This window comes from Cucurbita maxima, unplaced genomic scaffold (assembly GCF_002738345.1).
Source record: "Cucurbita maxima cultivar Rimu unplaced genomic scaffold, Cmax_1.0 Cma_Scf00001, whole genome shotgun sequence".
NCBI classification, from domain to species: domain Eukaryota; kingdom Viridiplantae; phylum Streptophyta; class Magnoliopsida; order Cucurbitales; family Cucurbitaceae; genus Cucurbita; species Cucurbita maxima.
In genome coordinates this window covers 11,250,360-11,265,447 of record NW_019272017.1, presented here as the reverse complement: position 1 = coordinate 11,265,447, position 15,088 = coordinate 11,250,360, and the positions used below count along the sequence as shown (strand labels likewise).

Below are 15,088 nucleotides of genomic sequence, written 5' to 3'. Positions count from 1 at the left end.
TTTTTTTTTTTTTTTTTTTTTTTTTTTTGAGTTAGCATTATGTAAGGACCCAATCATTATTCGGTACACTTGGAGGGGCATGTAGGAACATTTGCCTTCAAGCAGTTAGTTAGGCGAGAGAATGTTGGACTGAATGTTGTGTATGATTTGCGTAGAGAATGTTGGACTGAATGTTGTGTATGATTTGCGTAGAGAATGTTGGACTGAACGTTGTGTATGATTTGCGTAGAGAATGTTGGACTGAATGTTGTGTATGATTGCGTAGAGAATGTTGGACTGAATGTTGTGTATGATTTGCGTAGGCATATTACTATGATTGTCTTTATCTTTTTGTTAGCTAAGAAGTTGAAGGGAAAGGGGAGAAAGTTTACTAGCCCTCTCTAATCTGCTGAGTATGATTTTGCATTGCCTTAGGGCACCATATACTTCTACATGTCAATGCATAGTACGGAAATACCTTACGTACTGCAATTGGAATGTGTTCATCTTAGGGAAACTTGGAAAATGGCCCATAAATGCTTAGAGAGCGAATAGATTAGTTGGATTAGGAGATGATGAGCATTAAAGGCAAAGTCTAAAAATGTTTGGAGATCAATGGAAGTCTGTCCACATTGATGAAGATGGTGGATTGCTTGAGTATGCAAGTAGAGATTTAGAAATGGGAATTAGATGATACTCACAATGTTAGTGCTTCCTTCTAGGGGTTCTTTATCCAGATCTTTTGGTGCTTCTATTTTACAAAATATTTAGCTTTTCAGAGTAATGGTTCAAAAGATGATACTCACAATGTTAGTGGCTATTGCCAGAGAGTTGTTCTCATGAGAACATAAGATTTGGCACCAAAGGTTATAGAGGGTTCATCCCCAAAAAAGGAAAGAGTGGGACTACTCAGGAGAGAATTCTGACCAAACTCAAGAGTGAGGAAAAAGGGTGTCACAAGAGAAAATATAAAAGAGCAGGGGAGACTAGAGTAAATTCGATAAGGTGGCATGCCAGTGTTTGGGTGGAGATTTGGCTTTTCAAAAGAAACAAGTACTGCCAAATCCATAAATTAACTGATTATGAGAAATTAATTGTTGTTGTTGTGAGTTTTGAAAGAGTTGTGCTAAACCAATGTCGTGGGAAGGAAGAATGTGAGCCATTAGAAGATTGTAACCATTTGAAATTTTGACTCAGAACAATTTCAAGTTTCAAAGAAAGGAAATGTATGGCGAGGAAGGAAATGTATGCGAGTGATTCCTCGCCATGAAACAAAAAACCTTGGTGGTTGAGTATTGGAGTGCATTTGAGATGTTGGTGGTGTTGTTGCCGCACTTGACCAACGAAGTTTTGGAGGATACTTTCCTTAATGAATTGGACCCTATGGTCAAGGGTTAAAATTTCCTCAATTTTCTTGTGTGGGTCCACTAAGGTGATAGTTTTTAAGGAACCAAAAAGAATTGGGTGAGAACCGGTCTGAAAAGGGGCTAAGCATCACAAAATACTCAAGGTGGTCCAATTTGGGTGACGTGGCTAGTTCAATTGAACTGACCACATCATCATCTTCAATATCACATTTTGAGGGAAACGTTGAGACCGTGGCTTCCTACCTTTGTAAGTCGCCTTCCACAACTTTGCACTGTGGTTATTCCTCCTCGATTCCTTCTACAAACTTGTAGAAGACGTTGCAAGGAAGCGTTTGGGAATGGTTTCGTGGGCTCTCGTGTACTGCAGACGACGATATTCGCTAGAGAATGCCCCCTGGAAGCCAACTTCCTCGCTGGAGCTTTACCCATTTCTCCCTCCTATTTGTTGAGGCACTTCTCGAGCCTATTATCCCTTGAGTCCTTCAGCAACAATCCTCCTCTCCTTCTCCTTAAGCTGATGGAATAGGCCTCAAGCAATGAATCTGTGTGTAGCCTCCCAATTTTAAGGTCAAAACTCATGGATCTGTGGTCAAAAAGCACGTAGAAACATCCCTATCGGGTAGGGCGTTCTAGACCTCCATAGCTCTCAACTCCTTCATGAAAAGGTTCCCTCTCAACACCATGAAGCTAAAGAAATTTGTTTAAGCAACGACATGAAACGTAAAGACTAAATTTTGAATTTTCCACAAATTGACTAAAAGCTTACCTCATAACGTACTTCTCCAGTTACTCCATATCCAGAACTCCTTTGGCCTCGATGTCTTCTACACAAAAGCTCCTTCAACTCCCAAGAACTGGATGAAATGGGTCTTGTTGTACGAATTTGGGGAAAATCATTCCAGCCACTTTCAGCGTTCAAGTTCTAAAGGAAACTTATGAGTAATCTTATTAGGAGGGTGTAAAAAGTGATTTGAACTTAAATGGTGCAGTGTAGCTCCCAATTTTAGAAGAAAACCGAGTGCAAGAAACACATAATAGGAAAGCTTGATTCTCGAATTTGAGGGATTCTCAATGCTTGTTTCTTGTTCCAAATCCTTGCCCAAGGTCTCTTATTTATAGCCCATGCCTCCACCAACTTTGAAGGCTCTAGAATTGGCCTGAATTTGTAGTTGAGTTTCTGGATTTTTTTGGTTGAAAATCCACTCCGTTTAGCTGCTCATTGGCTTCAATTAAATTCTGTAGTTAGATGTTTAGGTGGCAAGGATTCATCAAAATTGTGGCTTATGTGGACAGTTGGATCTTCACTAATTTATGATTTACTCCGACTGTCCAAATCTACAAGCTAATATGTGTGGCAGGGGCGTTTTTGCAAATATCCAAAATTTAGGTACTTTTTTTGTAATTATCCATTTCTAAATATTTATTATTATTTTTTCAAAACTTTTCTAATAATTCTTTACCTTATTTTACACACTTTTTCCTTCTTGGGCCCCTTGAGACTCCTTTTTGACAATTAATTAAAAACTCATGAAGTTTCATGAAAAATTACCTTTTTGTCCTCTTTTTTCCAGTTTCCTTCCTACTTCTTTAGGGCTTCACTAATCACTTGGGCATTAAAATTCCTTCCTTGGGCATTTCAAACCTTCCTTGGGTGTTACAAAAGTGGTAGACGTGGCATAGCTAGTCTTTAAATTATGTCATGGGTTTCTCAGCACTGTGAACGATCAAGATGAAAGGGAAAATTGAACAACAGGAGGTAATTGTCTTGATCGATTGTGGAGCAATGCACAACTTCATCACCCAGAGGTTAATCAATACCTTAAACGTCTGTTAATGGACACAACCCATTATGGGGTGATCATGGGCACATGCATCGCTGTAAAAGGAAAAAAAAAATGTTTGTAAAGTTCTTGTTTTGAGCATCGGGGATTTGACCATGGTGGAAAACATGTTGTCGTCAGAACTAAGACGTGGATGATGTCTTGGGCATGCAGAGGTTACACACTGTCTGTAATTCAAGTTTTAAGTTGAAATGCATGCTCCATCTTTCGTTTGAAATACATAGAAAAAAAATTTAATGTTAAGACTGATGATAAACTCTTTATTAGCAAGAGCGTTGTTTTTTAATTTTTTATTTAGAAGGTTTTTTCTTTTTAATTTTTAAATTTGAATTAATCATCTACTTTTGCTTCTTTTTAGCCAATTTTTTAATTCAACCTTGGATCGCCACATTAGTATTCAGTTATAAGAAAAGTTTTGCTCTCTTTTTTTTTTTTTGCTGCCCAACAATCATACATACTTGACTTTTGTTGTGTTTCTTGCAGTATAGTCAGTACTTCAGTAATTCCACGCCAGAAACTTCGGAGAGTTCTGATGAAAATGAAACTTCTAAAAGGAGGAAAGTTTGTACAGAGGACATTGATCACAAAAGTGTTGAAAATGAGGGAAGGAGTACTGGTGAGAGTGAATATGGTGACCTAAATGTAGCTTCTTGTGGCCAATATACATAATTTACTTTGAGGTTGGAAATTTTGGTTGTTGTCCCTTCCACTGATTTCTTTTATGTTTTGTTGTATTTGACCTTGATGACATCAGATGAACATGTTAATGGAACTTCTACGATCTCTACGAGGAGTGGAGCAAAAGTAGAGAAATGTTCTCCTATTTCACTAGTGAAGCTGACACGGAGTGGTCTGCTTTTACTTACCTTTGCCAAGGATATCTCTCCGGATACTGTTTACATTGTCTCAGACTTGATTCAGTCTCTGGAAGCAGGGACATTGAAGTCACCCGCGTAAGTAGTTTTCTTACTTGTTTGGTTTGAATTTATCATTTTAATTAAGAATTGATTGAAATAAGCTTACTATTTTTTACATGTGTTAGACAAAAACTTTTTTGCTTGCATTTGCTTCTGAGAAATTTATATAGTCGTTAGGGCTTTTATTTGGTAGTTCATTCTTTTCTAGGCAAATAACTTCGGAAACATCTTGTTCTAATAGGTATATCGTTATTATCACTATTATTTGTTGTTTGTTAATTTACTTTCTGGAAAGCAATTTAACACTATGTTTTAGAGTTGTTGAGAAACTTGGATAAAATTAGATAAATGAAAATTTTAGAAATTGTTATTTTCTTCCTTGAAAGATAACGCCTGGAAAAATTGAAATGAGCACCTAAACTTAGAAAAGCATTTTTCTTTTGAAGTAAATGAAAGAAAGTTCTAAAAAGATGTTAAAACAACCTAGGTAGGTTCAAATGTGAGCAAACCAAAAGAAAACTAGAATCCAATCACCTCCAGAAGTTTTCTCCAAAAGCTATACTTGCATTTTGCTCATAGCGGAGATCAGTGCTCCAATTCAATGTTTTGACATCTCTTTTTTATCTAAATAATTTTTATCTCTAAAACCTTGAACCACTTCCATCTAATTTTATTTCTTTCAAGCTTGTCCATCAAATACTAAAGGCCAACGTTATACATGTATATTTTTTGTAAGGCTAAAGTGCAACGTATTTAGACTGAAAAAAATTATTTTATAGGGTATTTATAGCATAAGTGGTTTTGGATAAGATTAAGTATTGGTTCACTTTTGGCACTTAAACTTGTTAATAGAAACATTGTGAATTGAACATTGATTAAATCTTGCATTCTGATAAGACATGCGATTGGTTATATAATCATTTTTCTAAGAGTAAGAAGCCATCCATGATCCATTGATTGAACGGGTATGAAATTGGGGAAATGGACAAGAAATGTCCCAACTTGATGTCAGATGTTTAGTTTATCAACAGAGGATTGTCTTGAAGCTTGATATTGGGAAAGTTGAACGGTTGATTGATATTTCCTTGATATGGTGCTTCGAGAAAGGTCTTGTTATTAAGTGCTGGAAGATGATTTTTAGGTCTATCATCTTAAATTGAAAGTGTTGCTAAAACATTGTTTACCGGGCATATAGTTTGAAGACAAGAGGACCCTCCTTTCCCCTCTTCACATTTTGACTGTGGCAAACCATTGTCAAAGGATATGGATTCTAGATTGTGGAAGATTCCTTAAAAGTTAGAGATTACCTCCAAATTGTTGATGTGTTGTTAGGTGCAGTTGCTCCATTCTGGCTATGTCAACCAAAAGAAATCCTTTTTCGTTTGTAAGCGTAGTGCATCATTTCCTTCTTAAGAGGATGGTGGATCAAAATCATCTCTTGGACTAGGAGGGAGATCATGTTAGTACGGAGAGACCAATTAAAGGCCTTAAGAATGCCGCATCAAGATTCATTTGCAGCTTTTAAAAAAAAGTTAATACAAGTGTTTACAAAAAAGTCCACACAAAAAGGGAGCCAAGCAACAAATAAGAAAAAATGGTTCAAATCTAGTAAAATAAGATGCGACAGAGTAATTACAAAAGGATTTAGTCATCAAAATCCAAAAAGAAACATATAATCTAAAGAGGGACCAAACATTATTGAAAGATATCGCCTGCCCCTAAAGATTCTATTATTTATTTTCAAATTTCCATGAAATAGAACGAACCCAATATGCCACAAAAACGCCCTTTCTCCCATAAAGGAACGTATAGAAGAAGCTATGTGAATGCCTCCCTACATCTCTGCAAGTTGGCAAAGAAAAAGCCTAATGTCTCAAGAAACACCTTCTCATATCTCTGGAAAAAACATAACTCCATAAGAAATGATCAAGATCCTCTGCTATCCTCCTACAAAGAATACAACAAAGCTGCCCAACTAAAGAGGACTCCCAAGTCGAAATTTGATCCAAGGTGTTTGCACTGTGGTGCATAAATTGCCACTCGAAAAATTGTAGAAGGGAAAAAATAGAGCCAGACTGAGAGGAACTAGCCAAACAACGAAAGAAAGAGCCCCCAGAAAAGCCTTTGGAGTGGCAAAAAGTTCAGAGGTTGAAGGCACAGTGAAGGAACCTGTTGGTTCTAAAGGCCGATGCTAGATGTCTTGTTCAGCAGAGGCAGAAAAGACTAGATAATTAGTTTGATAATGATGCCCATTCCTGAACTTTTATTTTATTAAACAACTTCTGGAAATCAAGTCCCAATATTCATATGGATACTATATCTATGCTACAACTCCTAGCTTTCAGTTTGAGAGGTAGTAACGTTTTTTGGAATTTTGAGGAAAAATATCACCCAACCATCTATCCTGCCAAACCAAGGCAAGCAATGCCACATCAACATTCATTGAGCTCTTGATCTTATGAGGAGGTTAGCTAGCTTTCTGATGATATAGAACCATGGATCCTGTTGAAGCATTTTTTTATAAGCAGCTGGCCAAGTATTTGTAAGATGACGGGAGGCAAAAGTTTTAACTGGGTATTGGAAGTGTCTCTTTTCTCTCTCTAGCTCTTTTGTATTTCAATTCTCCATTGAATTCATTGCATTAGATTGATTGATTGATTTTATTTTTGATGCAACACTTGACTTTCAGTGAGAAAAGATGAAACGATACATTACATACAAAAAGAAAAGCCCTCAAAATGGAGCCAAAATACAAGAAAGGGCTTCACTGGAGAGAAATAAGCCCTAACGAACAATTACTAGCTCAAAAAGAGAGAACATCGAATAAGGGACCAAATATTGCTATAAGAACTCTCACGCTCTCTGAAGATTCTATTGTTTCTCTTGCTCCCACAATCCCCAAAAATAACATACACCTCGTCTACCACAAAAATAGTCCTTCACCACAAAAGGGTGGATGGAAGATAAGTTCCTCAACTAACAGCCTACAAATCTGAGAGTTGACAAAGCTAAAATCAATCACCTCAAAGAAATTGAGCCAGACTGCACGAGCAAATTCAACCTCACATGATATGATCTGGTCATGTGTTGCCCTCCTGTAGGGAATACAACAATACGTCCCAACTCCAAAGACTCTCTAACCGAAATTCGATCCAAGATGTTAACTCTTCTACGCAAAATTGCAAAGAACTCCACCTTCTTGGAATTCTTTACCTTCCACATCGAGGAGAAAACAGAATCACTCACCGAGAACGAGTTAGACAAGCACCAAAAGAAAGACCTACATGAAAATCTGTTGGGCAGACAAGAAATCCAAAGGCGGACATCCCCTTTTGAGGCCTAAAGTGAAAATAAGAGAGCACGGATAAAAGAGCCAAGACATTCGATGTTTTCCTATCGGTCAATGGCCAATGGAGACATAGTGAAGCAGAGGGTATGAGGAACAGAGGGTCTATCGCCCAACAATTTTTCCTTTCAAAAATAAGTATCCCACCCATCCCCCACATTATGAATAAATTGTGAAAGAAGAGGAAAAACTATCTCAATCACTGTCCATGGGTTGTTGGAAGTGTCTTTTAACCCCTCACCGGTCCACACAAAGGGATGGGGCCCGTACTTACTGACATTAACCTTTGTGTCATAGGGTATCGGCTTCATGATATCTCCAAGTCCAAGGACCGCCTCCCAGCTCACCAGATGTGAACTCTTCCTCTTCAACCCTCTTGATAAGAATTATCTCATAAGTTTCTCGTTATTTTGATGTCCATGTTTTGTATCATCTAAAGTTTTTCTTCATTTGTAAGAGGAATACCCTAAATTGAATGATTTTTCCAACTTCTTTTTCATAGTTGAGTGTGTTATATCACAATTGTATATACAGCAATTAGGTAACCGGGTATTTTCTTTATGCAGTTGGTGTCATCGCATATTCCCCATTCAATCTACCTGTTGTTTGAATGAAAATGATCTCCGGGGAGTTGTGTCAAACCTCGTTCTTCAGTTCATGAAAGATAAAGGAAACAGTCTTTCACACCCTGTAAAGGTAAAGCTTGGGTTATTTTCATTAATGAGTGAAGGTTATTTTCCTGTTTTTTTTCCTATCCTTTTCAGTAGCGATTAAATCTTGGGTCATTCATGAGAGAGAGATGGCAAGCTTCAGGAGCCTTGTAGTTTTGACATTTATTTCATGTAGTTTGCAGTAGGGTACAACAGAAGAGGAATTGAAGAGACTGAGATGAAGACTTGCAAGGATAGTTCTGGTGCTATTGTTATGGGTCGCGATAAATGCTTTAGCGTCGTGGCTGCTGCTGTTAAAGATGTTGTCTCGAACACCATTGTGGATCTGAAATCTCCAGAGGTGAATGGATTACACTATAATGGCGCCTTGGTACATACATAGATATTCCATGCTATTTCATCTTATAATTTTTGTTTTGTGCTCATTGAATATCCTACAGCTCTGCATCCTTATTGAGCTGCTTCCCCTTTCTGGGTTGCCTCTTGAATCATTGGTAGTTGGGGTGTCGGTTCTTCCAAGCAATCTTGTTACTACGAAGCCTCGACTTTGTATCAAAGCTTTGACTTCAGATCCTAAGGCAAAGAGTTGAAGGCATAAATCAAAGTTTTCAACGGGAAAAATACTAGACTGTTAAATCTCACGAATGGATTAGGTTGGAAAACTTCTATCAGTTATGGAACAAATGCTAGACTGCAGATTTAGAAAAGAGGAAGATTTGTCTCAATCAGCTCAATGCAGTCAGTAGTATTAACTTTGATTGAGATTATCCTTATTAGATTTGCCTCAATGTAAAGAGCACTTGAAGAACTGTGGTTTTCAAGTTCCACAATGCTGGTTGCTAGGATTAATGTTCTACATCTGACAAAATGTTGCTCCAATTCTGCACATATTTATCATCATGAACTTTGGATTACAGTAGTTTTCTAATTGATGAATAAATATTGTGTAACTTTATGTAGAATTTACTACTCGTCATTCCATTGAACACAATCAACCAGTAGAAAGTGGAAGCTCCACTGATTTTCAGCTACTATTGCCCCCCTGCACACCATATTTTTGTATTGGAGTATACGTCTCGATGAATTGTGTTTAAATCCCTTTAATTATAGAGGGTTAGAACACTTATAAATCATAATGTAATTTTTTGGGCAAGATTTCTTCTCCTTTTATTTTGTAGGTTACACTAACACTGTGTGAGAGAAACCTCCTGATGGCTAGGAAGAAGATGGCATCCACCTTTAGATGTGAAACCTTTAGATGTGAAATGTGAAATATTTCAGTTGAGGATTGCGAGGATGGTTGGGAGGGAGTCCTAGGTTTATAAGTAAGGAATACCTTTTTATAAAAGCCATGAGAGCTTATGCTCAAAGGTGATTCCTAACATGGTGACCCATGCAAGGTTTGGGATATTGTGATTCCTAACAGGTTTGAAATATGGAGCGTGATGACTATTTATAGTAAAACATCTCTAGGGATATATTATAGATATTTTGTGTAACCGATATTTAGTAAACGAAAACCATATATATACCCAGTAAAAATGCTTTTTTTATTCTTTGTATTCTCTCTTGGTGTAAATATTTTTTTTGTTGAATTTTCTCTCGTGTTCCTTGTGTTTATCTTGATCGAGTGTGTGCGTTGTTGTACGATCCTAACAATTGGTATCAGAGCAAGGTGAGATTTACCACGATCTGCGAAGATGGAAAGTTTAAATATTGAAATTGAGAAGTACGATTGATTCGATTTCGATTTCTAAAAGATGTAAATTTAAGATTATTTGTACCACAAAGATCTTCATGAACCCCTATTTGGGGTGAAGCCGTATACCATGACCACGGAGTAGTGGAAGCTCAAGGATCGTCAGGTCTTAAGGTTGATCCAGTTGACGCTGTCAAAAAACGTGGGGATTAATATCATCAAGGAGAAGACAATGTCAGACCTATTGAAGGCATTGTCGAATATGTATGAAAAACCGTCGGCTATGAACAAGGTGTATTTGATGCGGAGGCTATTCAATTTACAAATGTCTGAAGGTGAATCTGTTGCAGATCATATAAATGAGTTCAATATGATTGTCAGTCAACTGAGTTTGGTGGACATTACTTTCGAAGATAAAATTAAAGCATTAATTTTGATGTCATCTTTACCCGAGTCGTGTGATACTGTTGTTGCCACGATTAGCAGTTCTTGAAGATCTGAGAAACTGAAGTTCGATAACATCTAAGATGTAGTTCTCAGTAAAAGTATTTGCAAACAAGAAGCTGGAGATTCATCTGATAGTGCTCTCAGTGTTGACCAAAGGGGAAGAAGTAAATCAAAGGGCCCAAACAAAGATCGATCAAAATCAAAGAACCGTGAAATTTTTTCAAACAAACCAAACGTAAAGTGTTGGAATTGTGGAGAAAAATGGCACTTTCAGACAAATGGTACAAAATTGAAGAAGAAGTAGAATCACAAATCAGAGGATGACGATGATTTTATAAATTCAACCGAAGAAATTGAGGATGCTCTAATTCTTAGCATGGACTGTCCGATTGAATCCTGGATTTTGGATTCAAGTGTATCTTTTCATTCATCTCCAACTAAAGAGTTGTTCGAGAATTTCAAGTCTGGAAATTTCGAGAAGGTGTATCTTGCTGACAACAAAGCTTTGGAGATTGAAGGAAAGGGGGATGTCTGCATAAAAACTCCCGTAAGAAATCTATGGACATTAAAGGATGTCAGATATATTCCTAATCTTAAGAAAAACCTGATCTTTATTAGTCAGTTGGATAGCACAGGTTATGCAACATAGTTTGTGAAGAGTTCGTGGAAGATTGTGAAGGGTGCTATGGTGGTAGCGTGTGGCACAAAATTTAGAACCTACACCATTATAGGGTGTATGAACATGGTTGTTGCTAATAGTGCTTTAAATTCAAGTCTATGACATAATAGACTTGGAGATATAAGCGTCAAAGGAATGAAGATGCTAGCTGTGAAAGGAGTTTTGGAAGGTCTGAAATCTATTGATAGGAGTCCTTGTGAGAACTGCATTATGAGCAAACATAAATGAGTTAGATAGGCTATGGTTTTGACATGTTCGAGTACAAGTTTTGGGATGACAAGAACTGAAAAGTTCTAAGTCACTGTGACTTGACTTTTGATGAAAATGTCTTGTATAAGGACGAGAAGAAAGACTCCATGACAATGAAGCAAGTGGGAGTTGAAGTTGAGTTGTAGAAAGATTCACCTAGTGATGTAGCAGATACTCAAGAAACTTTTGAGACTGTTGTTGAGGAATTAGAAGCGGAGCAAGTGACACTTGAGCAGGTGTTGAGAAGATCATTCAAAACTATCAGAGAGTACCAAATAGGGATTCACCTTCATTACACTATATCATGTTGACTGATGAAGGGAACTAGAGTCCCTTGATGATGCTTTATCGTTGGAAGATTGGGAGCAAGCCATAGATGATGAGATGTTTAGGCTTTAGAAATGCGTTTCTCTTTCATCTACTAAGGTTGAGTACGTGACAATAGCTAAAGCTGGAAAAGAGATGATATGGATGACAGACTATTTAAAAGAATTAGGTAAGAAGCAGCGCGAGATGATTCTTCATGTAGATAGTTAGAGTGTCATGTAGTTGGTGAGGTGAGGAACCCAGTCTATCATTCAAAGACAAAACACAGAAGGGATACCATTTCTTTCGCAAGTTAGTGGAAGACGATGATGTGTTTGGAGGAGATAGAGGGTGTAAAGAATCCAGCAAATATTTTGACAAAATGTGTTGATGTTGGAACATTGAGGTTGTGCAAAGCCTCAATTGGTATGGTGCAGTGAAGATTAAGAATGAAATTATAATAATAATAATAATTTCATTCTTAATCTTAGAAAGGGACAAAGACAATGTTGAAGCCGGAAGTACAAGGGAAAACCTAGAGAAAGGGACAAAGACAATGTTGAAGCCGGAAGAGTCGCCACATTGGGCGAAGGAGCCAATTTTGGCGAGAAGGGCAGTCGGAAGAGTCGCCTCATCGGGCGAAGAAGCCAATTTTGGCATGAAGGGCGGCGGCAACTTGGTTGGCGAATAGGCCAGTGCGGCACCCAGATTCCGAAGGTAACTCTCTGCAAAAGGTTGATAGGTTTAGGTTAGGGTTTATGTGAAGGATGAAGGTTGATTGGGAAGAAAATAAGAGAGACTATATTGGCCAAGGGGAAAACCGATTGGGTTGGAAAAGGTGAGGTTGTATGTACAGAGTATGACGAAAGATGATTTGGAGGTCAATAGGGTGGAGCCGAAGAGTAATCAATCGGCTCCGACTACGGCAGCCATGAAGACTGCCCCTGCGGCGTCAAAACCAGCAGGGGTGGTGGAGAAGAAGATTAGAGGATTCAAAAGCCATTGAAAAGAAAGGATCGGGGTTGTTAAACCGAGAGGGCTCTGATACCATGTGAATGTTTGATTAATCCACCACACCTAAATGATGTGAAAGTTATCTTATTTATAATCAAATAAATTACAAAGATATGGAAATAGTAATAAATGGAAAGATACCTATGATAATAAGGCAAATATTAGATATTTTCCTTATGATAAAATATCAAATATAATATATATGGTAAACTATAATTTATTACTAAATATCCTTAACCCATTAAATTTTGTCTAATAGTAAATATAGAATTTTAACCATGTAAATTAGAGAAATAATTTTATAGAGTTCAAACTTGAAACTTATGTTATGGACTCACATAGGTTGACTTGGATTTCAAAGGACGGAATCAAACTTTCATTAAGGATATCTACGTGACAACGACTTAAGTTAACCAGGTAAGTAGCTCACCCGTCGTAGGTTACGCGTTAATTGTTGTATGTTGGCACGTGTCATTAATTTGTATGCCAGTTTAATGTGCTTAAATACGAACTCATGTGAACGTGAATGTATGTTATGTATGCTGCTTTGTTTGATGTGATATGATATGCATGTGACGATATGTGGTTCCTGAATGATTATGACATGACTATACGAAATATTTGAATGTAAACAGCATGAATTGTATGACATGAAATATGGTAAATTGCATGGAAACATAACCCCGATAGGAATATGTATGATACGTAAAGAAATGAAAATGAGAATGACATGTAAGCGTACAACGTGACAAGGGGTTATGTTCATTAATGTTAAATGTAGGAGTAGTGGGGACCTCATGCATATTGTGTGTTCATGCATCTGGGGGATACCCCTATCCCATCACGAGAGTACAGACACGTACATCCAATGGCAGGACAACGATCGTTATGCTTTGCATAGCGCTGCCGTGACGGTTACTAGTTTTAACGGGTCCCGACATAAGAGACCCCCATAGTATGCCCACCGGATAAGGAAAGTGGCCCAGCAGTGTGCGAACTAGCTGGTGAGCCCATACTTGCATATATGGGCTGTGTGTAGAGTATATGGTACACGTCCACGATTACCCGTTAGGACTGCACCGTAGGGAAAACGAAATGAAACGAAACGATAGGTCCTATCATTTCATTGCATGTGATTGTTGCATAACTCCAATAAGGGGTCACTTACTGAATATTCTAGAAATACTCAAGTCTCGTGCTACTTTACTTTTGCAGATAAGGGCAAGGCACCCATGTGACAACGACGGCGGCATCGTACACCTCAGGACCGTGGCACATGCATAGGGTAGTTGTTTTTCCATTTCATAGTCTAGGTTGAATTCGGTTTACATCACTAGAATAGGTTAGTATAGGTTGAGTTGTATTTACATAATAAACCATAAGGTAGAATTAAAACATTCATTTCGGTTTTGGTTTCCTTTCCTTTATTTCAATAATGTTCATTTCTTTTTTCCTGGTAATCATTTTCTCTTTCACGAGGTAATAAAAGGCGAGTGTAAGTCGCATTTATGAATGCTTATTTAATGTATATTCCGCATTGCAAGATATAGTAATGACCTTAGATCAAATAGGTAAAAAAAAATTATAGGGTCGTAACATATTTTCTTGATTACGTATCCTCTTTTGTTGTACATACTCAAAGTTATCAATAAATAAAACCTCAATATTCTTCTTTAAATTTTCTCTCTTATTCTTTGTGTTCATCTTAATCGAATGTGTGCATTATTGTACGATTCTAACATTTATCGTCAAGATCATCAAGCATCTTGTTCAAATGGTTCATCAACGAGATGCTTCTTGTTCAAATGGTTCATCATGTGGAGAAGTTCACAGCAAAGTTGAATGTATGGCTATAGTGAGTAGATGATCAAATCAACTAGCTTTGCAACTTTCTTAATCTGTACGGCTAAAGAAAGTAAACGGAAGGTAACGACAATGATCTTCATCATGAATGACAAGACCTGTTAGCCGCAAGAAATCTAAGTCTCATTGACTTCTCCACCAAAGAAGGGTTTTTTCAAGCATTCTTGGAATACTTGGATGATGATTATGATTAGACAAACGTTGAAGGTTGTAGAGAAAGAATATCGTCTCTCACATGTTTCTACATGAAAATTTTAGATTAAATTATTTATTGCAATTACAAACTGGGTTGTATTAATAATATTAAAAGGATAATACACCCCACCTTATCCATATACAAATCATTTGAGTTATTTCATGAACATGATCTTGTATGTCAATTACATTATATTATAATTAAGATTACATTATTAACCTGAATTTTTCATATAATGAATAATATCATATTGCATTACAAATAATCAAAATTATTTCTAACAAGACTAGATATAACTATTGAAAATTTAAATATGTATTTATTACCGGAGTTAAAAGACAAAAATAATTGTAAAGGAGCGCACAAACATAAATAATCTGAGGTAGAATAACAAAAGTTTACGCAGGCCCCTCTTGGGAAAGAAATTGTGAAAATATTCCATAACTTGCCCCTATAAATAAAATCTACATACAGTTCAAATAATGTGAAAAAAAAAAAAAAAAAAAAAAAAAAA

At 37.0% G+C, this 15,088-nt stretch overlaps 1 protein-coding gene across 2 annotated transcripts in view; it reads left to right on the top strand.

The window, feature by feature from the left end:
• LOC111490047 overlaps positions 1 to 9,152 on the top strand; it is a 10,876-nt gene extending 1,724 nt beyond the window's left edge. Inside the window, exons 3-7 of one of the 2 annotated variants that reach the window (XM_023138495.1) lie at positions 3,671 to 3,803; positions 3,942 to 4,140; positions 8,017 to 8,146; positions 8,297 to 8,461; positions 8,562 to 9,152. In XM_023138495.1, coding sequence (XP_022994263.1) covers positions 3,671 to 3,803; positions 3,942 to 4,140; positions 8,017 to 8,146; positions 8,297 to 8,461; positions 8,562 to 8,711 — 777 coding nt within the window. In that variant the 3' untranslated portion in view covers positions 8,712 to 9,152. The remainder of the gene's footprint in view (positions 1 to 3,670; positions 3,804 to 3,941; positions 4,141 to 8,016; positions 8,147 to 8,296; positions 8,462 to 8,561) is intronic. The other variant, XM_023138503.1, reaches the window with a different exon arrangement.
• The last annotated feature ends 5,936 nt before the right edge of the window (positions 9,153 to 15,088 follow it).